Raw genomic sequence first — 26,916 nt, 5'->3', positions numbered from 1 at the left:
GGGGACAGCCCAATCAGCAAAAGGGGGGAGGAAGGGGTTATTGCATATTAACATTGCAACGTTAATATGCATGCTCAAAGTTTTTTTTAAAAGTGTGATGTCTATTGCAAAGCCCCAAAAGCCAGAAACTGCACCGAGGCTTCAAAGCCAGTCTAAAATGAAAAACAAGACACCAAATTGAAACTGCCATGTACAATATGAACAGAGCGGGTGCCAAGCCGAAGCAATTGCAATTGCAGCGACTGCTGAGAAATGGCGCTTTAAACCGCAAGTGCGAAAGGGGCCAGGATTGGGGGAGATTCCTGGAGATTTTGGGAGCAGAGTCAAGGGAAGACAGTGTTTAGGGAGGGGGGCTCAGTGAGGAGGGGCTCAATGCTGTGGAGTCCACCCCTTTAAAACTTACATTTTCTCCAGGGGTACTGATATCTATAGCCTGGAGATCAGTTGTAATTCCAGGAGAATCCCACTTGGAGTTCAACAAGTCTAGTAGGATGGCACTGGAAAAGATCTAGTTACATCTGGTATTCATCCCTATGAATACACCTTGGTATTCATAGGGATGATTTCTGTCCCTCCCCCTTCTTTTTTCTCTGACCTTCACCGAAGAGCTCTTCTTCCTCTTCTTGTTTCTCTGCTTCTTTCTCTTTATTAGTGAAGATTGCAATCTTATGCACACTTAACCAGTAGTGAGTGCCATTGAAATCAGAGGGACTTATTGTTGAATGAATATGCGTGGCTGGGCTCAAGCTAGGGGCAGACTGGCCATATAATTTACAGAGAAATTTCCTGGTGGGCCATTGTGCTGGAAGGCCACTGGGGGCCAGAAGCAAGTAGAGCCAAGTCCCTAGCAAATCTGCCCGAGCCTCAGGGGCTGCTTGCCCCAGACCCCTGATCAGTTACAGCAGTTTATGTCAGCTCACCATGTCTTCCTGCACTGTTTCCAGTTGGGCGGGATGATTCAGTGGATTAGCTAAGCTCATTGTCGACCCTACTGAGCTGAGGAACCCTGCAATGCTGGCTTCTCAGCTTGACTTGCTCCAGGGCTGTTTTCACTTCTCAGTCTGCTCCTGGATCAAGCTGCACTAATATGTTTGCCTTTTGGCCGTTGGTTGCTGTTCTTTCTCATTCTATATTCCTCAGTCTCCATCTGCTTCCTATATGAAACTCATTTTTTTCTTTTAAAATTTTGCGTAATCTTTTCATTTCTCCCCCTTCTCCTCTGTATGTCCTCTGTTGCTCATAACACAGCCACATAATGTCTTTCTCTTACATTCAGCTTTGTCATTTCCTCTGTGTCTTAAATTACACTTTGAACAGCAGGACCTACTCCCCGCCCCCTCTGCTTGTGCTTTATCTTCAGAATCTCCCTTACTCTGTATGATATATTCTTCACCATTTCCCCAAGCACAGAGCAGTCCAGTAGTAATGCTACTGGGGTTCTGTTACCAGGGCCGGATCTAGGGTTGCTGGCATCTAGGGCAACCCAAGTCTGGCCCTTTGCATGCGTGAGCAGCGCATGCATGCTCCTGGCACTGTGTGATGACATCACTTCTATGATGTCATCACGCAGGGTGGAAGGTGCCACCCGTGTGGCAAGCTGGGTGCCCCAGCATGCCACGGAGTTGGCAGAGGCAGTATGGGGGGCTGGGAAGCTGCCCACGCCATTCACCTGCCCCGCAGGACAGGGGGCGGCCACCCACCCCCTGTCCTGCAGGGCAGGCAAATGGCGCAGGCGGCCTCCCAGCCCTCTGCGCTGCCTTTTGCCTGCCCCACAGGACAGGGGGTGCACGGCAAGCCAGCTGCCCCCTGTCCTGCGGGGCAGGTGAAAGGCAGCGCAGGGGGCTGGAAGGCTGCCTGTGCTGCCGTCCGCGCGCTCCCGGTGGCTGGCAGCTGCACCCAACGCCCCTCCTTGGCAGCACCAGGGGCAGACTACCCCCCTGCCCCCTTCGATCTGGCCCTGTCTGTTACCTTTGGATAACAGTTCATTGGAAAGTGATGTCATTTTAACATAAGTACCTATGCTTACAAGAAGCAGCACAATTGCTATGTGATTATAGCTCCAGGTGAGGACTGGGAAGATCTGAGTTCAAGTCTCAGATCAGCTCGCTGAGTGACCTTGGGCCAGTCACTATCTCTCATCCTGATCTACATTACAGGTTTGTTAGGAATGGCAATATGCCACTCTCAGCTCATTGGAGGAAAGCCAGGCTAAACATTAACAATCTAAGACAATCTTCTTTCAGACTCCTCCAAAACAACATCATAGACATTTACAGCCCCCAGGCTATTTCCATTCAAGAGATGTCCAGCAAGATACTCAAAGATCTAATGGGCTTATCACATATTTTGTCCCCTGTGTGTCTGTCTCAATCTTGTCAACCACATGTCCTCTAAGAGTTCTGGGCTAAGAACGAATTCCCAGGCTATGGTTGCCAGGCCACAGCTGGCAAACTCCAGGAACATTCAGGTGGTGAGGACTGGCACTAAGGCTGCCAAACCCAAGGTGGGGCCTGGCAGTCTCTCAGAATTACAATTGATCTTCAGACTACAGAGATCAGATCACCTTGAGAAAATGGCTGCTTTGGAGGGTAGACTTTATGGCATTATACCTTGCTGAAGTCTCTCCCCTTCCCAAACCCTGCCCTCCAATAGGATGCAATTCAAAGGACACTTCCCTTGAATAACATTGGACTTACTTCTGGGTAGATCTGCTTAGGATTGCTCCAATAAATATCATTAATTACCATTTTTTACTTACTCTTAAACAATCGAGTTTGTCAGGCAAAACTATTGCCTCAACTTATCTGTGCTAATTGAGTTAACTAAATTCTCAACAATATATATTATAAACTCTCTGGGTATATGTTCCAACTTTTTATGGCTGATTCCCAACTATATAGTATTTGTGTACATCTGTATTAGTGTAATTAAGACTGGGATTTATCAAATAATTTGTAAAGCTGTTTGCTTTCATATTAGGGTTGCCAGTCCTACTTGCTCCCACCATTCATCCTCCATCCCCCGGCCCCACTTACCTGGCCGGCAGGGGGAAAGGTGGGGGGACGCACCCCCCCAGGGTGTGCCCCCAGGTGGTATGGAACACTCCTGGGTCCCTCCCGGCAGTGCTCCTGTGTTCCGCAACAGGTCAAATTGGGCACATTTGGGGCCAAAAACAGCCTGCTGCAAAGCAGAGGACCACTCAAGGGCCCATTGTGCCACCCCAGCTGCACTCCCACACTCTGCAGCATCTCCACAATGGGACATTTTCAGCCTGGGCCCGATTCAGCCCACTGTGGAGCACAGGTGTGCTGCTGGGAGGGCCCTGGAGAGCTCTTGCACTTTACAGCTGGCCAATTTAAGCCCCAGACAGGTCCAATTCAGCCCCAAATGGGCTGAAATTGGCCCACTGCAGAGCACGGAGTGCTTCCAGGGGCAGCATGAGACCCTGCACAATGATGTCACTTCCCAGAAGTGATGTCATCACACAGCCCAGGAGCACATACACGTTTTGCGTGCATGCAAAAAAGGCAACAGAGGTAAGTGCCAGGTCTCCCACTTCCTGCCTGGAGGGTGAGGAGACCTGGCAACCCTATTTCATATTGTAATAATATAGGAAATAAAATAATACCTTTTGGTAAAAGCTGACATGACATATTTTCAACCAGTAATGAATTTTACTTCAGCTGAAATGGTCATTCTCTTCGAGATTGTCATGTGACAGATTAGTTTACACGATTAAATATACTGCTTGAACCTAATGGGAGCTAGCATAAAGTATGAAATCATTTTATTAAAACACGGAATGATTGCAGAAAGTTCCCCAACAGAACAGCCCTTAAGAATTTGGGGGGGAAAGATAAATGCAGCTTTTATAATGAATTACATACCCAGCAATACAATAGCTGGCTGTTACACTTTGCAACATTGGGCTATGGCTGTGTTTAGAAAATCACATTGCACTTCCCAGGGCTCATAGGATTAAAGTATTGTAAAAATTCCACTGTAAGAAGAAGGGTGTGAAATGGCATTTTCCCTTACTTAGTGCTTTTGCTTGCCTGGCCTATAAACCAATCAAATGTATACATGTTTATTTTTCATGTGGGAATGTTTTTGTGTATAATTGATCAAAAAGAAAAACAAATGTAGTTAGGCAATCAGTTAACTAATGTAGGTCAGTTTAGGAGTTTATTTTAATCCATGCTGACTCAGAATGGGTTTGAATCAACTGCCAGGGCCGCACATCTCCTGAAGAGCACTGAAGATGTTCTGTTATTTATTTATTTATTTATTTATTTATTTAATTCAATTTTTAGCCTGCCCTCCCTATGGATGGGCTCAGGGTGGGGTACAATAAAATGCTCAGTAATATTTAAAAACATATAAATACATTTAAAAATCCAAAAACATGAATACATAGAACAGCATCTCAAAATGGTGGCCCCCTCCAATTTCCCCAATCATAATGTAAACACAAGGGGGGCACAGTTAGTAATATTTTAGTGACTGCATTCATAGGGGGCAATGATTTCATCCCCCCCCCAGCAGGAGACGGGTAGGGAGGCTCCTAAAACTATCAAAGGCTGTACAGAGTATAGTAGCTCATTAACTTGACAAATTTCTGCACAGTGTGGTTTAGTGGTTAGAATTGGACTGGGGAGACATGGGTTCAAATCCCCACTCAGCTATAAAACTTACTGAATACTCTTGGGCCATTCACCATTCACTAGGCCAGGGGTGGGCAACATGCGGCCCGCGGGCCACATGCGGCCCGCTACAGAGTTTTTTGTGGCCCGCCAAGACAGTCAGAAAAATCCGCCTTGAACCGAGTTATAGATGATATGAAATTAGCACAATAAATAAATTGAATAAAACTACCACTATTTTATTTAATTTATATTTATTGATTTTTATGATACAATTTATACCTTTTCTGAAATGCAAAGTTAACTAATGAATGCAATCATTTTAAAAGGTGCGGCCCTCCGCTAACCTCCGCTCCCACAAAGTGGCCCCCGAGCCAAAACAATTGCCCACCCCTGCACTAGGCTGTTGTGAGAATAAAGTAGATGGAGGAGGGGAGAATGATACACTGCTCTCAGCTCCTTGGACAAACAGTGGGATAAAAATAAAATAGCACTTTTCATTCATGCAGTTCTATTACTGTGTATAGAACTTTTTTGTTTTTTATTTATTTCACATTTCTATTCCACCCTCCCCGCGAGTGGGCTCAGGGTGGATCATTCACAACTGATTGCAATACAATAACATTCCATTCCAAATTTTATGTCTTTGGTTGTGAAGTTTGTTTTAATTGCATTGTGGTGTTCCCTTGCAATAATCCTATCAGGTAGGCGTAAATAAATGCAACTGAGGCAGAGAAGTACTTGTTTTCCTGAGGCCACAAAATAAATCTGTGTAAAACTTGAACTTAAATCTTCCATTCTTAAATTGTACTCTCTTGCTACTGAACTGTATTGAAAAATACATTTTAGTACAATATAAGACAGTCCTCTCATAAAAATACAAAGGTATTGAGGAAATAGTATATAGAGGCTTTAACGATCCACAATAATGCTCTTTCTCTGAAAACCCCAAATTGCCCAATAGAGGAAGTCAGAAACTCAAAACATAGTATGTTCTTTTGCCACAGCTTCTGTTGTTGTTTCATGCTTAAAAGCTTAAAAAATGAGCAAATGCATGAAAATGTTTTCTACCTCCATCACATAGTTTGTGTTAGAAATTGGAGTGGTCTTTAAAATACAAAGTCTGTTGAAAAAATGAATTATCCTGGAATTGCCAAAAATGAAACAGTTGTGTAGTTTGCGACAGGTGAATCTTAAAATTCTTTTTGAAAATTTTAGTGACTGCGTCATGGACTGATGTTCAAATGATATCTCTTATAACGTTCATTTCATTTCCTGTAGTTCGTTCCCACAGAGAATCCACTTCTCATTTTCCTATTGCTTAGAAACACACACACCCCCTGAAAGTTGGAATCATGCATCTTAGTAAGTATTTCAGTTATGCTATTGACGTCAATGTAGTCATTAAATAGATTGCTGGCCCTCCCAACAGTAAGCTTATGCCAAAGACCTAGAGGCAGACACGTTTTAAAAGAAGAACATCAGGTTTTCTTTTAGCAGTTGGAGAAAATCAGGGGGGAAGTTTCTTCCTTTCAGGATCTCCGTGCCTCACAATATTCTCCCCTCTCTTTTTAAAACTTCAATTATTTTTTCTCGGCATGATAGCCATGGCGTTCTCACTGATTTGTTGCTATCCTGTTACTAGATATAAACAACTTTAAAAGAGTGATCAAGTAGTAGTTTCTTGTGATCAGCTCCAGCTGAAAAGCGACACTAATTTTTCATAGCCAGACTTACTTACATATATCATGTAACATTAGTCAGCCAAACCTTTTTAGCCTTTAACTCCAGACGTTCTTCAGGGATTGATTTCATGGTGTCTATTAAAAAATAGCTGCAATTTCTCCTTAGCAGCCTCCTGTGGGCTCTGAAGATGTGTAAGCCAATCAGGATCCCATAGCAACCAATATAAACTGTTCCCAGTCAGCTACACCTGTGGACTCTCATGTTAGGCATTCCACACGTGCTACCCCCATCATGCATTCTGTCATTCCATCCAATCCAACTGCCATCTAGGGCAGCTGAGCAAGTAGCAATGATGTCAGTGGGACTCCCCGAGCGTAGTCAAGGAACCCTTCTGAGGTTCCAGCATGTGGGGGAGGAGAGGTTAGCACTCTTCCAAGACTGAGTGACTGACAGATTCATTCATTAGGTTAACTAGGGTATAATACGTACATCCTACAGGTCCCATCTTCTTTAGGTGCACAGTGCAGGATATGCAGCTCTCTCAGACAGAATGGATCTGATAGGCAAGGGGTTTCTTTAAAAAGGCATTCTAAATTGCACAGTTTTTGAGGATATATGGCACCCCTAAGCATGTGGAGGAAGAGCTTATCCTTTGATGGAACAATCAGGTATGTTTGCGACAAAAGCACAAGATTAATTTCAAGTGCCTTCTAGATACTAAGCCTTTGCTTTGTTTGTGATCCGCCCTGCCTAATCACTCTCTGCTTTCTTTCTGTGTTAGGAGGAGTTTGCCTTTCTGATTCTGGCAGCCCTTTCATAATATTGGGCAGTGGAAGCAGGAGGGTTCCCAGTGTCACTTCTCATTCTCTGTGTTTTAAGCCACTCTAGTTGAATTTTGAGTTTTAAACACTTGTCTAGAGCCCAAATGCAGACAAACTGAAACTTGAACAACAACAACAAAACAGCTAAGAATGTAGTCAGAGGTGAAAACACAAGTTAATTAAATTTGCTTTATCTTATGTTTTATGGAGAGAAATGATGTTGCAGTGACATTTTTTTAAAAGTTGAAATTACATGACTTCAGTGGTGACTCGAAGTCTTCCATTTTCCTTCCCAATTCCACGCCCAACTAGAATGGTCAGTCAACTGTGTGCCAAAGGTCCTTGAACAGTCACCGTCCCTGTACCTTGTTGTACTGACTTCACAGATCCTGTTATGCCTGCTGGGAATTAGGAAGGATTTAATCCAAAGGCATAGCAAAGAAGGAGTGCTTGTATACTGTGTGTGTGGTATGGGGAAGGATTTGCACAGGCTGACTAGTTCGTAAAGCAAACTTTCAGTTGTATGAAAGGAAATTCAAAATATATTTATCTTTGGGAGCCGAGTGTGTTTAAATCATGAAAGCTGCTGCTGAGGAATCCCTCAAGCCTGAAGAAAGCATTACTCCTTGCTTCTTCCATTAACCCTTGCTGTTGGAGGGAGGGAGGGGGCTTGGACCACTTAGACAGCTCCTGCTAAAGTCAATGCCAGTCAGAAAAATGGGAGGAGGGAGTAAAAACCACTTCATGAGTCAGAGTTACATAAAAACTTTACTTCTGGCTCTTACAAAAGACAAATAAAAGATGTGAGAGGCCAGAAGTGCTCTTTTTTCCAGTGAATTCCTTGGCCTTGCTTTACTTCTAGATATGAGATTTTATTTTCATTTAAATGCTTTTCCATTCCAAAGGGACTGCCTTGAGACCTCACATTTTAACTGCAAGATAAATACAGTTATATTAAAGCCAACTGTAAAATGTGCAACCAGCTACAATAAAGACTGCAGCAGCAAAGTCAATGTGATAATAACATTAAAACCAGATAAAAGCCTCCTACATCCCTTAGCCTGATACAGTATCTTGCTAGCACACAGAAACATTGGACTAAAGATTAGCATTTTGGTTGGACCTGTATATTTCGAGGGACACATTGCACCTTAATTTTGGATGCTTTTGGATACTTCATCTTTTTTAATGGGTCCATTTACCCACAGCAGAATTACATTCATGCCATGTTTCAGAGGATACAAAATTATTTTTTCCCTACATGGAAATTAGTCTCTTTATATAAAAACATAACACATGACTCTATGTTGACATTTGTGTTAATTAACTCATCTCCTCTGAAACAACTGCCAAGCTAATAATACTGTAATTGTCAGCTTAAAAAAAAATCCCCAATATATGACAGCCATGCTCCAAGTAGACATTTTTGTTCAGGACTTATGACACACACACACACACATACCTGTGGTCCAAACTGGAGAACCCCACCTAGGCTGTCCCAGAGCTGGGAGGCAGGGGCTGGCACCAGGGGGGCAAACTTGCACAATGCAATAGAGAGCAGAGGGGAAAAAACTGAAAGAAACATTCTACATGATTGAAAAAGCCAACTCAAAACTGCATTGAGAAAAATGTCAGAGAATAAGAGTATGCAGAAAATTCAAAGAGAAATCTTGAAAACACTGCACTAAGATCTGAAGAGGCAGTTAAGCATGTAGAATTCAGAAGACCTGGAGCGGTGTGGGGTCAACCCCATCATCCATGTAGAAAAGGCCACAATCACCTGTCTCCTCCCTTCAACTGGGAGGGGCTGTCAACTCCTCCAGGCTCTGATGGATAGAGCCATTTCCTAACACTTCAGGTCAATCGAGGAGATATTGAAAATGATTTAAAAATGTATTGTCGAAGGCTTTCACGGCCGGAGAACGATGGTTGTTGTGGGTTTTCCGGGCTGTATTGCCGTGGTCTTGGCATTGTAGTTCCTGACGTTTCGCCAGCAGCTGTGGCTGGCATCTTCAGAGGTGTAGCCACCTCTACAGCCCGGAAAACCCACAACAACCATCGATTTAAAAATGTTCTGTTTGTTAAGGGCTCTGGCACACTGTCCTATGTCAAGCCCCTAGAACAGAGTCAAACTCAAACATTAAACATCACATTAAAAGCCTAAATTGTGGGAGATTAACAGGTGTGCCTGGCCTTTTTTAAAAAAAGAATGTACGAATAAGCAGTATAAGGGCCAAATGACATGCTGCTAGGATTCCCAGGTGCCCACTGGTGGCAGGCAAACTCCTGAGGATTTGCACCCTTGCCTGCCAATCTGCCAGCGATCAGCGGGAGATGGCAAACCCACCAGAGGTCACCCACCACTGGCAGGCACCCCAGGAACATGCATAGTGCACACACTCAGCACGTGTGTGATAACATCACTCCCAGAAGCGATGTTGCGCCGGCCACAGAAGCGCTCCTGTGCATCGTTTGGGGCCAATTTTGGACCCAAATGGGCTGAATCAGTCTTGCACAGAGTGTGGAAGTGATCCTGTGACCAGTGTGACAATGTCACTTCCAGGAGTGACTTTGTCATGCAGGTGCTAGAGCACATGTGTGAGGGCACACCATGCTGCCAGCATGAGGTAAGTTCCAGGTGCCCCCCCCTGAGGGTATAGGGACCTGGTAACCCTACATGCTACAACAGCCATGGATCCTACCTATGGCTGCCAATGCCATTTTAGAGGGAAATTTAGCCATTTAAAAGTTGCTGCAAGCACCTGATTGATCACGGGATCTTGAGCCCACACCGCCTTTTCAAGTGCTGAAAAAGTAGCTCCCAATTATTTAGGCACTCAAAAAGGTACAGGAGTGGTGACATGATCACATAGTGCCACTGTACCACAGGACTGATTAGGACAGGGCTCTTGCAGCAGTTTTTAAACTACTATATTCACCTTGAAAATGGTGTAGGTGACCATAGGTTGGATCCTCAATTGGTTCAACAGGGATCCAGGATCTTACATACATACATTGCTACATATTATTTCCCCCTTTGAGGGGAGCAATGATTGTGAAATTCACACATATAGGCCCACTTATGGAAAGCCCTGGCTCAGGTCAAATATTGTGCAGTCGTTTGGGGCATGTGCACCCGTTATTCAACATGTGAAGTCAATAGCTTGGTTGGGTAAGTTTATTGTCCAGCCTTGAGTTGTGCAATTCTCTGGATTGCAGTCAAAGCCAACAAGAAAGAAACTAAATACACTTAGTTGTATGTAATTGAATAATGTGTCATGCCTAAAATTACTTATCTCCTGCAGGAAGAGAAAAATGCAGATATGCTTTCTACCTAAGTCATATGCTGGAAGTCTAGTGGATAATAATTTTAAAAAATCTTGCAGAAAATTGCCATAATATTCTCCTGCTAAGAAAATAACAGTAGAATGAAGGAGGGTTAATCTGAATATTGTGACATTAGGAAAAAATGTGTTTTTAAAAAGATTGTTTTAGTCTTCTTCCATCACTCTTTCTTTGTTTCGTCTACTTAACAACAATTTTAGAAACTAATTTTGACTTCATGAGAAAAATACAGTCCATAAACATGGCTTCATTAGTCAAAGACACTGAAATTATTTAATGGAATAAACTCTCTGAAGTTTTTGGTTTTTAAGGATGTCTTTTAATTTTTGAGCTGCTGGCTGTAGTTTATTACATTGTGTTTTCTATTACAGAACTACAGCATGTTGTAAGACTAGTTGTAAGACTAGAAGCTAAGTATATTATTATAATTTATTCTTATTATACACACGACCACCCAAAAAGATATGATGCTGATGCAAGATATGTATCCATCATATGAACTTACAAGCTCTTTTTGTTAGGTCTGTGCAAGAGGGTGTGTATTTGAGTTGAGGGTGACACTTATGAATGGTCGGCTCCTTTGCTGCTGTTTGCCTTGCTGATAAAGCTAGGTTGGTCACAATATAGAAATATATGCATCACAATAGTAGTATTAAAAAGTCCTCAAAATCAGCAATTTTAATATAATCCTTTAGCAAACACCATTAAGAAGATACTGATTGGGAGCCTGCAAAAAATCACAGGAACAATAAATGTTGGGAACATGTCTTCATTATCCAGATTTTCCCGTCCAAGATGCAAGAAACTCTCAGAGGCTTCAGCAGTCCAATTCTCCCACCCAACCACCCCTCTTCTTCCTGACATTCCACTGCTCTGAACATTTTCCACCTCCTTGGTGCCAATGAGCATGTTCAGTCTCATCAGTCTGTGGGAAGGGGACTGTATGGATCTTTTTCCTGATTTCTAAAGTAATTTTTAAAAAAACATTTGTATACCTAGGGAGTTCACAGAGTATACAGAGAGCTCTGTCTTGTCTTTCAGCAGACCCATTTTGCTGTTTTATTGAAAAAGTATTCAATCATGTGCTGTCTTTTGTTACATATATGTTTGAGATTCTTTAAAAAACATCCACTTTTGAAACTTCGTATTGAGTTATCCCATCTCAAGAATTTCTATATTTTGAAACATTTCAACCCAAATACTAAGTAAGAAGGGACTGAAAAGAGAGGCAGCATTTCCTTTTTGTTACAAAGCATTAATGCCGCAATCTAATTCTTATTCTGGCATTAGGTTCTGCAGGCTCTTTGGGTCAAGTACTGTAGACAATATGCCACGTCTGCTACAAATCATAAAGAATAATGACAGCACTTGGCTGGTGCCAAATGGAAGTAGCAAAATGCAGGAAACATTTTTTCAAGTGTCACTTAGCAATGATGTCATAACGGAACTGGGGAACTGAATTTGCTTGCATACTAGAAATACCACCATTAATGGATACAAAGAAGCAGCAAGCACTGCAGTGGAGAGAGACTTATCTTGGGCTGTTGAATGAAAAGGGAAGATTGCACAGCTCTATCTCCAAGAGCAAATCTGGGTTGTTTAGTGCATTCTTACTCTTCATGTTCTTGCATGCATTGCTGAATAAGTGAGCAAATGACTATTAAGAAACCCTCTTATGTCAATACTAACAAGATAGAAACAGCTTTAAATTTTTATGTCCCTCTCAACTTGGAGGAAGAATCCTGAGAGTTACCAAGTACATCTTTTGAGATAATATTTCCAAATCAAGTAAATGGCTTTAGAATGTGTTTCACAAGACAAAATGGAAGATGATAAAGAAATGTGTTTAAATTGAATCTATTCACGTTATTACATGAATTGTATTACTTAATCCATTGTTAGCTGAATGACTGGAAAAGACAGCATGAAACTATTTAAACGGTTGATCCCAAAACCTCAAAGTGCTATTGGCAGACTTCTACTGATTTTATAGGACTTTACAATATGTTTGTATGATGTATAGAAGACTCAAAAACCAAGCTATGATCAGCGTAAGGCTATGCTTGCCATGTTGGATCTGCCATATGACAATGACTCTGTGTAGTTTTCCTGTTGCCACTGGTGCTACCAATTCAGCATAAAAGAAATGGGGCTTCCAGGTGGTGGGTTTCCTTGCACTTTTCCTTCCACATTTATTCACAAACACCACCATCACCATGCACCAATAGGAGCTCCATGCACCAACAGAAGTTTCTACCCCCTTCATTACAGGGATAGAAGGGAAGAGGTTTTCTCAGCAACAAAAAACACCCTAGAGACTTACTTTTTTAAAAAAATGAAAGCTTGGAATGTTTAGGACCTAACAGATAGATTGTTATAATACTATTGCAATGTAGATATTGTCAATTTGTTAAAAAAGCTGATACATGTGACGAATGGTGGTTGTGGGCAGCATGGCTGGGGAATTGGTGCTGAAGTGCATGGCACCATTCTTAGCCATAGTTATAACTCTGATTTTGGAACTCAGAAATGCATCACTTGGCTTTATAAGTGTTTTTCCACACCTTCTTTGAAAAAGTTGATTGCATGCATTTGTTAATTTTAATTGTCTGGGATATGAGGCCCAGCCCCCAGACTTACAAGGAGGAGGGGACATGAGGCAGTTGGGGGACAGCTACCCAGCCACCCCAGTGGGCACCCAGGACCAGAACACACCAACAACTGAAGGGGGGAAGGAGGCATCCCAGCCACAGGATGGCAGAAGCACACAAGCCTCAGAGAGTCAGGCAAGGCAGGTGGAAGCCAGCTAGCCCCACCCTCCAGTGGGAGGCCAGGGGGCCAGGCTGGGAGAGTGAGGTCCCCCAGGAGAGGAGTAGACCTGAGGGAGGAGGCGCAGGAAGCAAGGGCAGTTAGCCAGCAACCTTACCAGCCAGGGAGGAGAGGCAGCCAAAGCAGCACAGGGCCACGCCCCAGCCTGCAGGCCAGCTAGAAGGCAGTAGCCTGGTCCAGGCAAAGCTGGGAGCAAAACAACCCCAGGTGGGGCTGCCTGAGGCACTCTACAGGAAAAGCTTGGCAGCCAGCCAAGGAGGCACAGGTGTGCCAGCCCCAAGCAGCCAGCTCAGTAGAGAAAGCTTGGCAGCTAGTCAAGGAGGCACAGGTGTGGCTGCCCAGGGCAGCCAGCAGAGCAAACCCAGGTACAGCTGCCTGAGTCAGCCAAGGCCATGGCTAGAGTGCAGGAGGGGGGCATGGCTGACAGGTGGAGCAGGGAATGGATGAAGGGATAAAAGGGAAATCCACCCACAGGGCAGGGTGGGGTGTGGAGGAGTGTGGAGGAGTTTAGGAGAGCAAGCGCGAGACAGACAGACAGACAGACAGACAGACAGACAGACAGACAGACAGACAGACAGACAGACAGACAGACAGACAGACAGACAGACAGACAGACAGACAGAGACTGAGCAGAAGGAAGATGAAGGGGAGAAGGAAGAGTAAGTCCGGAGGACGGAAGGGGCCAGCTGTCATGGAAGGCAGCTGGGACTCTGTCAGGTTGAGTGGGCCTGCGAGCGGATTGAGAGGGTGTGAGGGTGAGGTATACCCCCTCCTTGTACAGAGCAGGAGCCCTCATAATCCCTGATGGTACCCCTGGTCCAAAGTCAGGCATGCTGGCGCCTCACAGGACGACACCCAAGGCAGAACCTGACATTAATATATGTCATAAAATCAAACCAGAGATTATCTAAAGATGGATAACTCTTGAAAAAATGTTTTAGGTGGGTAGCCATGTTGGTCTGTTGTAGAAGAGCAAGATTCAGTTCCAGTATCACCTTAAAGACCAACTAGATTTCCAGTGTATGAGCTTTCGAGAGTCAAAGATCTCTTTGTCAGATACACTCCTTTTCAAGAGTCAAAGCTAGGGAGCTTTGATTCTCGGAAACTCAAACCCCGAAAATCTAGTTGGTCTCTAAGGGGTTACTGGACCCGAACCTTGCTCTAGAAAAAATTGACATGAAACTTCTTATAAAAAAATATTCTGAAATGTGTGCAAATTTGGCTAGGAGCCACTGCATCTGCAGAAAAGTAGCTCAGATCATTCAACATGATTATTGTAGTAGCACAAAGTCAATTTGTGGTGTTAAATTAATATTACATACCCAAGATGATGTACAACTACAATATGAGTTGATGCTATATCTTCAATAACAGTCACCATCACCAGATGTGGTGTAGTAGTGACATGGAAACTGGTTATTGAGAATGAGAATGGAGCTGCCAGGGACAGATTTGAAAAAAACTTGTGTAAGAAACTCTGTTACATTAGGATTTGAGTCCAGTGGCACCTTAGAGACCAACAAGATTTTTAGGGTATAAGCTTTCAAGAATCAGAGCTCCCTTCTTCAGACATGGGACAGGGAGCTCTGACACTTAAAAACTTATACCCTGAAATTTTTGTTGGTCTCTAAGATGACACTGGACTCAAATTCTACTATATATCTTTTCCTTTTGAATTCTCCTTAGACTTATGAAAGCGTCAGGAGGGCCAGAACTGCCTCAAGAGCAAAAGTTTGAGAAGATATGTTTTGCTTATTTTTATGGAGTGTTTACCCAACTTGTTCTGGCTGTAGGGGTTTCCAAATGGTCCTTGAGCAGGAATGGTCTACTCACTGATTTCATTAAGGGAATTGACACTCATTTTGTAACAGAGATCACCTTTGTAGATTAACATGAATATGGAGTATATAGAAATATCTACATTAGGTTCAAACATAACCTTTTTGCATTCCACAGCTTGCCAGACCTTATTTCTAGATGTAAAAAAATATTTTTGTATCTCTTCTATGTTTTTATTAATTACATAGTATGCTTGCAATTTTTATTTATTATGGAACAATTATTCTGACCTATGTGCTTTCCACTTTACAGCAATGCTTAGAAAAAATATGTTGCACATGAAAGAACTCTCACCAAACCCATTATTTATGTGGACTCAGTCTCATGCACCTTTCATGTTATGGGAACTATAGTGAGAGCTCACATTTTTATGGTATGCATATGACTACTGGAACCACATGTTGTGTGTGTGTGGGGGGGGTTCCTATCAGTTTTTACCACTGACTAGGTGCCCTTCCTCCCATTCAGGTGGTGATGTGGTAAGAAGGGCTCATATAATGTACTGCATCTATTGGGATCTTATCTAGCATTTGTTGCAGGCCAGAATCTTGCCACAAGTCATACACCATTAGAAATATGTGTGCAATTTGAACAATAAAAATTGACCACATGTCTATTCAAAATCAATCCACTGAATATTTTATTGTGCAAAATATTTATCAATTAGAACCAAACTTAGGGTTAAATAAGCTATTATGTACCAAATAGCATTCCATAAAAGGGCTAAACTGTGATGCTTATCACTAGGGCTTACTCCCAATTAAATGTGTTTAGGGCTGCAGGTTATGAAGCTTAATTTTTTAAAAAGTAAACGATTCATTGTGAGTTATTCATTCAGCACTTTTTAATATAAATTTATATGTGTAAATTCACAGTCTCAGCAACACCCCTGATGACTGTGAATAGCCAAGAATTACTACTGGCTATTCTACACAGAAAGTAGATTTATCATGTTTTGGCATGTCAGAATAAAATGTGGCTCTACTACATGGGAAAGTTAAACAAAGGGTGTTTCTTGCATATATGTTTAATTTGAGATTAATGAATAATCAGCTAAACCCTGCCCAAATGTCTGTGCTGTCAACTGTTGTGGGTCATCCTTTCTGTTTCTCAATCACCTTTGTAATTTCCAACGTGATTTTCATGCACGTGGTTACTATTCTGTAAAATCATGAGCTGACTATAACTAAATATTATGTCAGTTGGATCAGGACTTTTAATCTTCAATTTACAGGCAGCTTTTTTGTACTAGTATCCCAGAGCGATCATATCATGCTTAAACAACCATGGCAGAAAATACTGAAGAATATTCACATATAAATGTTTTATGCAGTATTTTAATACCTATTGTGCCACTACTTAGGATTCCTTGAATGGAAATACATCACTGATTTTCTACCACTGCAGAGCAATTTCTGCTGTGGTTTCATCGAAGGATTTATGTGTAACTATGAAGACTGTGCCAAACCCATGTTAGCAAAGATACATAGTAAGCAGAGAAATGTAAGGTGTTGGAGCCTGTGTTGCATGAGAGTATATGGGAGAGAGAAACAAACTTATACTCAGAGCCTTGATGTAGAAAAGAAATATGAGTTCTTTATTGTAGGAACTCCATACATGATAGAAAAGATGATAGTTCTCTAGCTAGCTAGTCTAAGGGTGCCAGTGGATGGCAAGATGGGCTGTCCTGCATCCATGATGCCAAGATGAAGAAAGAAGAGAGTGTGACAGAGAGGAAGATGAGGTATCACAAAGAGGAAGTCTCTGAGAATAGCATTCTACACATCAAATGATATTACCAGGGTAGCAAAGGGCAAAGGTGACCTTTCTACACATCTTTCTTACTCTTTGGTTTGTCCCCCTCTGAAACCTGAGTAAGGAACAGCATTCCTCCTCTTCTTGCAATGTGTGAGTCCCAGGCCAACACAGCCAGATTGTTATTGGGCACTCACTGTTTATAAATAATAAATTAAATTTAGCTGCTGTGTAGAAGGGGCTTCATGTAAGAACCAAATCAGATTGCTTTGGGATATTGATATGAATGATTCCACCCATTTGCATGTAAAAGGGACCGGGGGGGGGGGAAGGTTCTATTTTTTTTTTAAAGAAAATGGATTTTCCAAATCAGAGGAACTGTACCCTACCTTGTCCTGCATCTTACTTTGGTAGCATTTTTCTACTAGCCAAAGTAAACCCAAGTATAGTGGCACCTTAAAGAACAACAAGGTTTTATTCTAGCATCAGCTTTCATAGACTAGAGCCCACTTCATCACATGCCATTTGCATGAAAGCCCGTATTTAAATAAAGCCTATTAATCTTTAAGGTGCTGCTAGTCTTCCGTATATTTCTCCTGGCTAAGATCCAAAAGATGGGAGAAAAAATATTTAAAGCACATCAAATGGAGCATAGCAAAGTAAGGTAGGAGGGGATGCAAAGGGTTTAGATGCTTTGCCTACAATTTTTGTAAAAATAATAATAACTTGTGTGCACCTTGGCCACATGGTTGGAGGGGGGCTCCCAGAAAAGGAGCAGAAAGTTCACTCATGCCAATTCATATCTGCTTGTATGTTCTTCACAAGTGAGTATTCTAATTCCCTATGGAATGCAGAAGTCTTACCCTCTTTGCCTAAAATTTGGAAGGGGGTGAAAGTTCAGTCCCATTTGCTTCCAATTAGGTAGTTTCAAGTGAGTAGCCATGTTGGTCTGTAGTAAAAGAACAAGATTTGGGTCGAGTAGCATGTTGGAGACCAACTAGATTTCCAGGCTGTGAACTTTTGAGAGTCAAAGCTCCCTTTGACTCTTGAAAGTTCACAGTCTGGAAATCTGGTTGATCTCTAAAGTGCTACTCAACTAGAATCTTGCTCTTCCAATTAAGGTAAGGGGTTATACCCAGAAATATTTCCCTACTGATACTAATGGAAATGACTAGCTTTACTACCAACGTTAAAGAATTCAAGTCAATGGCACCTATGCCCCAACTAACTTTTTTTTTCAAATGACACATGTGCCCCAATTGACTTGGAAGGCATTACACCTGTATTAATTTTAATTGCTCATTCATACATGGCAAGAATCTGTTGATACTATAGTCAGCAAGTGGTGAACATGCACTTGGTAGCCCACGCAGAGAGAATCTCAGCTCCAGGTAGTCAGCCCTGTTCCCCTTTAATGAACTGAATTGAAAAGCTGTAATTTTCATGAATTTTACAGAGCAAGGAAAAAGAGATGAAGATTTCAGCTGCAACTTTCCAGCATTGTAATAGCATGATGCACTATATAAGATATCTGGTAGGTCTTCGGCCTTAACTGATAGTCACCATCTCAGCCAAAATGAACCCTAATCATGGGTTCCTACGTTGTTCACATTCTTCTCTCTCTTCACTGACATTTAGACTGCAAACTCTCTCTCTCTCTCTCTCTCTCTCTCTCTCTCTCTCTCTCTCTCTCTCTCTCTCTCTCTCTCTCTCTCTCTCTCTCTCTCTCTCTCTCTCTCTCTGTAAAGTTCCATGTACATTGGTCTTAGGCAATGTTAAATGTGCTGAAGGGTAACCTTTGTTTTTCTGCCTTAGGCACCACAATGTCTTAGACCAACCTCTTTTAATGAGGGCAGAATGAGACTGTTTAAGCAACTTTCCTAACTGAAACAAAAGTGTTTGATCATGGTCTCCCACCCTTTCTTAACTGTAGGGGGATAACTTTGCCAGTCAATGATGCTGTCATCTAGGCAAATATTTGTTACAGATTATCCAAAGTCAAATATAAATGAAATAATTTATATAGTGCCTTTTAAACGTATCAGATCTTTAAAGAGATAGATTGTGAATTTACTATCAGCAAAAAAACACCCCACCAACACCCTGACCCACATTTTCTCCTCCTTTCTCAAGATTGTATTGGGTGTACTATTTTTAAATAAAACAGAGCATGCAGACAGAAAAGTAGCTAAACACTCCCCCCTCCCCACACACACACACCCTGCTACTGCTTTACCTCTCTACACTCAGTTGATTTCAGCTTTTTTGTACAGCCTGCTGATTTCACGAATTGGAACGGGGTGGGGGGGAGAATGTTTCAAAACTGGAGTAAGTAATGGGAGGGGACAGAATTGCTCCCTCACTTCCTTTACAAATGAGTAGGAGGTGCTGCTCTCCCACCCACCCCTATCAGGCCTAATAACAATTGAGGCTGGGGGCTGGGGGCTGAGAGAATGTCTTGAGTGCTTTTACATAAAAGACACTGAGAAATGAGAAATTCTGTCCCTCTCATCTCTTATGCACAGATCTCAGATCCCTCCTTATAGATCTCTTGCTTTTGTTTGGTTTGGCCTTGTCTTTCATGGTGAGGAAGAAGGAGAAACGTTCTCCTGTTTTCCAAAGAGGAGAAGCAACCTGCCCTTTCCTCTGCCACACGAAAAAATACCAATGGCCACTCCCGTAATGGAACCGACAAGGAACAGAGTCAAACTCACAGGAGAGAATACACACATGTATGAACAAGATATCAAAATTATTTCAGAGTGCCCAGTGCTACATTTATGTAATAGCTTCTAAACTTAATTAAATACATATATTTTTAAACATAGAACCACTCGTTAGGCATGTTACAAACATGACCAAACCGGGAACAGTAAAGAGTCCAGAGAAACAAATCTTCCTTCTGGATGTTACCAACAATGGTCAAATCCACATTACTCATTCTAAGTCGCATGTTCCCCGCATTCCCCACACAATCCCGAGTGCCAGGCACATTACCTCATTAAACAGATGCCTTTCATTCGCATTTCTCCCGAATATGTGGTCACAGGTTTTCAACGGGAGTTTCACGGTGGCCGTGAACGGGCCAATGCGCAATTTACGTGGTTTCTTTAAAAACCACCCCCCTTCCTGTCTCTCCAGCCGTTCCGAGAGTTCCTATTGGCTGATTAAACTGGCAAGTGCTCCGTAGTCAGCAAAAGACTGTTTTTTACTTCATAGCATTGGATTTATTGATTAAGCAGCTTATGAATCAAATCTGGTACTTTGAAAAATCATTTTGTGCTGAATCCATCCTCAGAATGGACTTGCGAAACTTCCTTTTCAACCAATTTTTTTTTAATTTTATATTACTGTAATATCGAAATTATGGTGAATCAATCACTCGAAATAAAGAAAACACAGTGCAGGACCTCCACCACTCCGCCACGTTTCCCCCAAGTTATAATCGGCCCCCAATGACATTGTACATTTCCTCGAGAACTGTCAGGGATGATGTTCCATAACCTCACACAAGGAAATGGGGCGTGATACATGCGGCCACACTGTGGTGTCTTCTGTGTTATTAGATCTTATATCCTCTCTTAAAGTCCTCATAAGCGGTAGAAAACCAAGCAGATGGAAAAACAGTTCCACGCCTTGTCTGGGGCCAGCTCAAACGCTCAGATTTCGTCCCTTCTCTCTTTCTATGCCCCCTCATTTTAGTTTGCACAAGGTGACTGAAGCTCTTATGATACCTCAAGCAGGTACCATATATTGCTTGATTTGGATCTAAACTGAACTCCAGCAGTGCTAACATGAGCCAGACAAATGACAAAGAGTCCAGGAGCAGTGATGGCTATAAGTTATGCCCATTGCCTCCTCTCATACCACTGGCAGACAGGAGAAAGACAAACCTCGTTTGTGCTGCCCAGGTGATGACAGCATGGCTCTTTGAGGTGACAGACAGAGACTCCACTCATTACCACTGGTGGTCATCCAACAACACCTTTGCCAGGAGAAAGACTGCCCCCAGAATCCAGGGAGACTGGCAGTGCTGCTGGCATCACAGCTGTAGGAGGCAATGATGGTCGTACCCACTACCTCTTCCCTTACCACCAGTAGTTAAGAGGAATATGAGCTCCAGCAATGCTGCTGGTATTTTTTTTTTAGTTTGTCTTGGATATGGTTGGTGTCAGAATGGTTCTGGGATGCAAAAATGGCTATAGAGCACACTATACCCACTCCATCTTCCTGTGCCACTAATTGCCAGAAAAAGAAAACAAATTCCAGTGGCACTGCCAGCACCTCTGGAGGTTACCTTAAATGCAAAGGGCAGCAATGTAACTCTGGAAGACAACAGACTCTGGAAAGCAAGTCCCATACGACACTCAGCTGGGGACTAAACAAGCCGTAGTGGCATATCCGTGCCTTTGCCAGATTATGGATCATCAAGCAGGTGCATGGGTTGCTTGGGTGTGAGCTTGCTCTGAATCTGCAGCACCTACCTTTGGAAAGTATTAGCAAAACGTTTTCCCTGAGCAGGCAGGCAGATGCACACCAAAACAAGTAACAAAACAATAAGGGCCCATTTTTGTTCATATATTATAGAAACAAGAAAGCTCTCAGAGCAACGAGTGGCAGAAACACTGTGAACAGAAATGCATGTGGGTATGATCCTCCTTGATTACTATGTTGGAAGATGCCCCTGTCAGATTATCTGCTGAATCTCTTGCTCCTATTGCAGATCCTCTCACTACCTTTATATTATGCAACTGTGAAAAAAACCCCAGCAACACACTAAGATAATGGTCATTTCTGGAAACTAATTGTCATTGTTTTTAGCGATTGTATTCAGCAGATTTCGAAGTAGAAGCAATTTGATTCAGATTTTACTTAATTTCTGAATTTACATCTGTATTTTTCTTCTACAGAGTTCTTTCCATAATTCATACAAGATTAAGTATCTCTTTCATATCAATTTTTGCTAGTATTGAAATCTATGAAGTAATAATAGATAAGATGGTGTCTTTGGGCATGTGAAGAGCTCATTATTTCAGTACACATTAACCATAAATCTGTCTCATGCTTATAGGATTTCAGGTAGGACTTTTAGGCTCGAGCAATTGCACCTTAAAATAAAAATACTACTGACCCAGATGATATAGTTTTATTGGACTTTGGTACTGGGGACAATTTAAGGTTCCTGATTTATACCTTTGTGGCAATCACATCCCAATCATACTCTATAAGTGTCTTTATCATACATTGTTCAGCAGACAGATGCAATAAAGCTAATATTATTAGGGCATCTCCGATATTCTGTCAATCTTTAGGTTTGCATTGACATCCTAATAACAGCAATTTGAAGATAGATATTTTAAAAGTGAAGTTAAAACCATGTAAGTTTAGTCAGTATGAATCAGTTTAAAAACACAAATGAGATGCCACTAATTTCAGCAAATGAGAAATTAGTCAATTAAGTACAAATAGTGAAACAGGTTTAGTCTATCCTATTGCCTTATATATATGCTTCTGCCTCAAACAGTATAGCACCATCCTGCCATAGAACTATTGAATTTCCTGCTAAACTTTCTCAGAGACTTAGGTATTGATGAACTATGTAGCCTTTTAAAATGCTGTTAAAACATGTGTGAAACATGTTAGCACATTGCCTTTACAAGAGGTTCTTAGGTTTATACTCAAATGCTGGAATGTGCTGCATAAGGCCAAGCCGCTGGAGCCTCCTAGGCTTGCACCCAAGCTTCAGCATAAATAAGAAAACATAGTGAAATGCTCATAGATCCAGAGGAGTTAGCCGTGTTAGTCTGTAGTAGCAAAATCAAAAAGAGTCCAGTAGCACCTTTAAGACTAACCAATTTTATTGTAGCGTAAGCTTTCGAGAATCAAGTTCTCTTCATCAGATGCATGATCCAAACTGGTCAAATACAGAAGAGGAGGGGAGATAGGGGAGAGAAGGATGTCTCCTTCTCTCCCCTATCTCCCCTCCTCTTCTGTATTTGACCAGTTTGGATCATGCATCTGATGAAGAGAACTTGATTCTCGAAAGCTTACGCTACAATAAAATTGGTTAGTCTTAAAGGTGCTACTGGACTCTTTTTGATAGTGAAATGCTGTGAAGCATGGAATGGAAGGTATAGTCAGAGGAAGGGGGCAGGAGTGATTGTGTATCCTTACTTCTGAATACTTGCTTTAAAATAATTGAAAAGAATAGAAGAATTTGGCAGCCATAATATTTTTCATGTAACAATGTTGACTGTGCCTGTAACATTCTAGGGCTCTTTTCTATTATGCTTGCCCCCTTTTATAGCCTTATCATTCAAAATCCTACAATCCATGTGCCAGGAAGCATGTACATGCTGGTGTGTATCTTTTTATGGCATTTTATGACCTAATCTGAGATGCTAGTTGCTTGTGAACCTTTGTAGATTGCTCCAGGTCTCTTTAGAAAATCTTTTGGTAGATTTATGCTTCTCAAATCAAAATGTGTAAAGACAGTTAGCAACAACAACAAAAAAGAGTTGTATTTCTACTCCTCCTAAAAATCCACTTCAGAATTTCCCGGTAACTTTAGCATGAACTAAAAGGGATTTTTAATTTGGTTAACGGAAGCAGGATTTTCATTTTGCAACTTAAAAAACCCATTTCCATAGTTTCTGTTCATTTCCCTGTCAGAGACATCTCATAAAACACCCAATTGAATAAATGTTTTTTCAGAAAACAACTCTCTGCACTATGGAAAGAGTTTCGTTTAGCTGTAGATGAATAAACTTTCTCAGGTTTAGAAAGCCATCAGTGTTTCCATAGCCTGCAGACTTCCTTCCAGTTATTCCTTTCTTTACTTTTTGTTTGAAACTTTTTCTTAGGGGAAAAAAAGACATACAATTTGATTGCTTAATCTCTTGTGCTGACATTTGACAAGTCTTCTTAAAATGTCATCACTTTACACAAGAAGTGTAGTAGGGGTGATTAATACTGAAGAGGAGAGAGAGAAAAACCCTTTGCTTATGAAGAACTGCTTTTCTACATCTGTTCTGTGAGTGCATTTACATGTAGATGAGGAGCCTGTCAGAGTGCGTCCCTCCTCCTACACGCCTTTCTAGAGGAAGTTTGTTGATATATTACTGACATCGCTTCTTCAAAGCCAGTAAGAACAAACAAAAAAAAACCCACCAAACCGCAACAGCCATTCAAAGGCAGGACGTGCATTGATTTGTTCTACTGAAAGTAAAACAGGAGTCTCCAGAACGCATGATGAAAGAGCATTGTAGCACCTATAGCAGTGTTGGTCTGAACTGTGTCAGTGATTCCACCATGGAAAGCCTGCAGTCACTCAAGCCTAACTACATGTCTATGTGTGTGTTTGCAGAGGAATCTTATCAAAAATTAGCAATGGAAACACTGGAGGAATTGGACTGGTGTTTAGACCAACTTGAAACCATTCAAACCTACCGATCAGTTAGTGAGATGGCATCTAATAAGGTAAGACTTTTAAATGTATATATATATACAACAGTGAAGATTGTTTCAAAAGGGGGGAAAGCAGATGATATGCAGCAATTTTAAAACATGTATGGTTTCTGGTCAGATCTGTTTACTGAAAAAGTTAAAAGTTTTCTCCTCTTCCACCTCCACCTCCAGCTCCTTGGAGCTGTGGAGTTTCAATGGTGCAAACTCCTATCTGACTGTTGCTGCAGTGAAAATAAGTATCATCAAACTTTGTACGTCCTCAAGCAGGACATGGCTGCACTAAGAAATCAAGTTTTACTTTTGGCATGATTGTGATTACTTTTTAAGTACATTTTAAAATGATAAATGACAGAGCTGTACCAACCAATGATCTGTAAATTTGGGAAACAGGTTATTGTAAATATTGATGCAATGAAATCTGTTCCAGGATAAATATAGTTACATTAAATATGTATGAATAATGATGATGAGGCAGTGAAATCAAGCGATGTGCATCAGAAACTAAAAATCAGTTAGGTACAGCCAACCTGATAACCTGCAAGGATCTATAACTATCAACAATATTCAGTAATTACCATTGCTTATCATGATCATAATTTCAAGCTTTAATGTTTGCTTATAATGAACTGTAAATGGCATTAGTTTCTGTATGTACCTCATGGGTTTGTTTTTTGCATACAAGAGATGTATTTATAATGTCAGCAAGCCATATAAAAAGCTATTCCATTGGTAGGCATCTTTTAAAAAGTGTGTACTAAGTCAATTGTAAGCGAAACTGATTAATCCAGAGGTGTGCTGGGGGAACGGGTATAGAGTGAAAGACTTGAATAGCCCAATAATATCATGATGGCAAGTGCTTTAATTGAAAACTGGTGATTCTAGGGATGTGCGTTTCGGCATTCAGAATGCCGAAAGAATGCCGAAACAAAAGTGTTTCGGCTTCTTTCAGGGAATGCCGAAACGTTTCGGGGAATCCCGAAACGTTTCGGGTAGCCGAAAGAAAAAAGCCGAAACGTTTCGGGATTCTTTCGTCTTTCATTCGGCTTTTCAATGGGAAAATGCCTCCGTCTTCCCGGACGTCTGGGGGAGGCATCTTCCCACCGAATAAGCCCAAAATTGGTGGGGACCTTCCTCTAACCCTTCTCTAACAACCACCCAAGTTTCAGACAGATTGGACTTTGGGGGGCCATGTTATGGCCCCCCAAAGCAGGTCCCCCCATCCTCCCATAAAGGAGCATCTTCTTCATTATTTCCTATGGGGAAAAAATGAAGAAGCAGGCTTCCTTTGCCAGGGGTGGCATTTTGCATGCAAAATGCCCCCTTACCCTCAGGGGCCCTTCTCCCACCCCTCCTCCCACCCCCCACCAAGGCTCAGCCTGCTCCCACTTGGGGGGGGCATTTCATGGCCTCCCCAAGTAGGTGCTCTAATCTCTACCACTGACAGCTGGGGGAGGCTTGTGTTGCCAGGGGTGGCATTTTGCATGCAAAATGCCCCCCAACCCTCTGGGGCCCTTCTCCCACCCCTCCTCCCACCCCCCACCAAGGCTCAGCCTGCTCCCACTTGGGGGGGGCATTTCATGGCCTCCCCAAGTAGGTCCTCTCAGCCCCTAAATTCCACCCCTTACAGCTCCACACAAACCCAATTCCCCCCAGCTGCCACACACAGACCCAAATCCCCACATTAGCCCCTCACAGACCCAAATCCACCCCCACCTGCCCCACACCCATAACCCCAGGAACAGGCTGGCAAAGGCCAGCCCTCTCCCTTTGTTCCCTATGCTGGGAACTTCTAAACTCTCTTTCCCTGGGCAATTCTGCACAGCCCAGGGGTGCCACAATGGTGGGCACACTTCTGAGTGCCAGCTGGTCCCTGTGAAAGAGCACCTGAACCACAGACACCCTCCCTCAAATTCCCCCACCACCTACAGAGATGGCTGGCCAGCCAGCCCCATTGTTCCCTATGATGGGAACCAACTGCACAACAAAGAATAAAACAAGAACAACACAAAATAAAGTTTTTTAAAAATTATTTTCTCCCTTCCAAAGTACAAGTAGGCAAAGCATTATGACACATAACACCAGCAGTCCCCCACACAGAAAAATAACACAACTCACTTAACATCAGAGAATCACAAAGCACGATTCCTGTCAAAAACACTTTATTTCTTGAACAGCTTTAGGCTACACAGCAGGGGGGGAACACCAAAGGGCATGGCAGCAGTATCTTACACAAAAATAACACAACTCATTTAACATCAGAGAATCACAAAAGCACAATTCCTGTCAAAAACACTTTATTTCTTGAACAGCTTTAGGCTACACAGCAGGGGGGGAACACCAAAGGGCATGGAAGCAGTATCTTACACAAAAATAACACAACTCACTTAACATCAGAGAATCACAAAAACACAATTCCTGGCAAAAACACTTTATTTCTTGAACAGCTTTAGGCTACACAGCAGGGGGGGAACACCAAAGGGCATGGAAGCAGTATCTTACACAAAAATAACACAACTCACTTAACATCAGAG

At 42.1% G+C, this 26,916-nt stretch overlaps 1 protein-coding gene across 3 annotated transcripts in view; it reads left to right on the top strand.

Moving 5' to 3' along the window:
* The first annotated feature begins 6,833 nt into the window (after nucleotides 1-6,833).
* PDE4B (phosphodiesterase 4B) overlaps nucleotides 6,834-26,916 on the top strand; it is a 66,702-nt gene continuing 46,619 nt past the window's right edge. The window contains exons 1-2 of one of the 3 annotated variants that reach the window (XM_054979866.1): nucleotides 6,834-6,997; nucleotides 24,285-24,397. In XM_054979866.1, coding sequence (XP_054835841.1) covers nucleotides 6,985-6,997; nucleotides 24,285-24,397 — 126 coding nt within the window. In that variant the 5' untranslated portion in view covers nucleotides 6,834-6,984. Of the gene's footprint in view, nucleotides 6,998-18,433; nucleotides 18,453-24,068; nucleotides 24,398-26,916 lie in introns of those variants that run through there. The other 2 variants (XM_054979867.1, XM_054979865.1) reach the window with 2 other exon arrangements.

The sequence above is a fragment of the Eublepharis macularius genome, chromosome 5 (assembly GCF_028583425.1).
Source record: "Eublepharis macularius isolate TG4126 chromosome 5, MPM_Emac_v1.0, whole genome shotgun sequence".
Lineage (NCBI taxonomy): Eukaryota > Metazoa > Chordata > Lepidosauria > Squamata > Eublepharidae > Eublepharis > Eublepharis macularius.
This window is presented reverse-complemented; position numbering and strand designations above follow the sequence as displayed.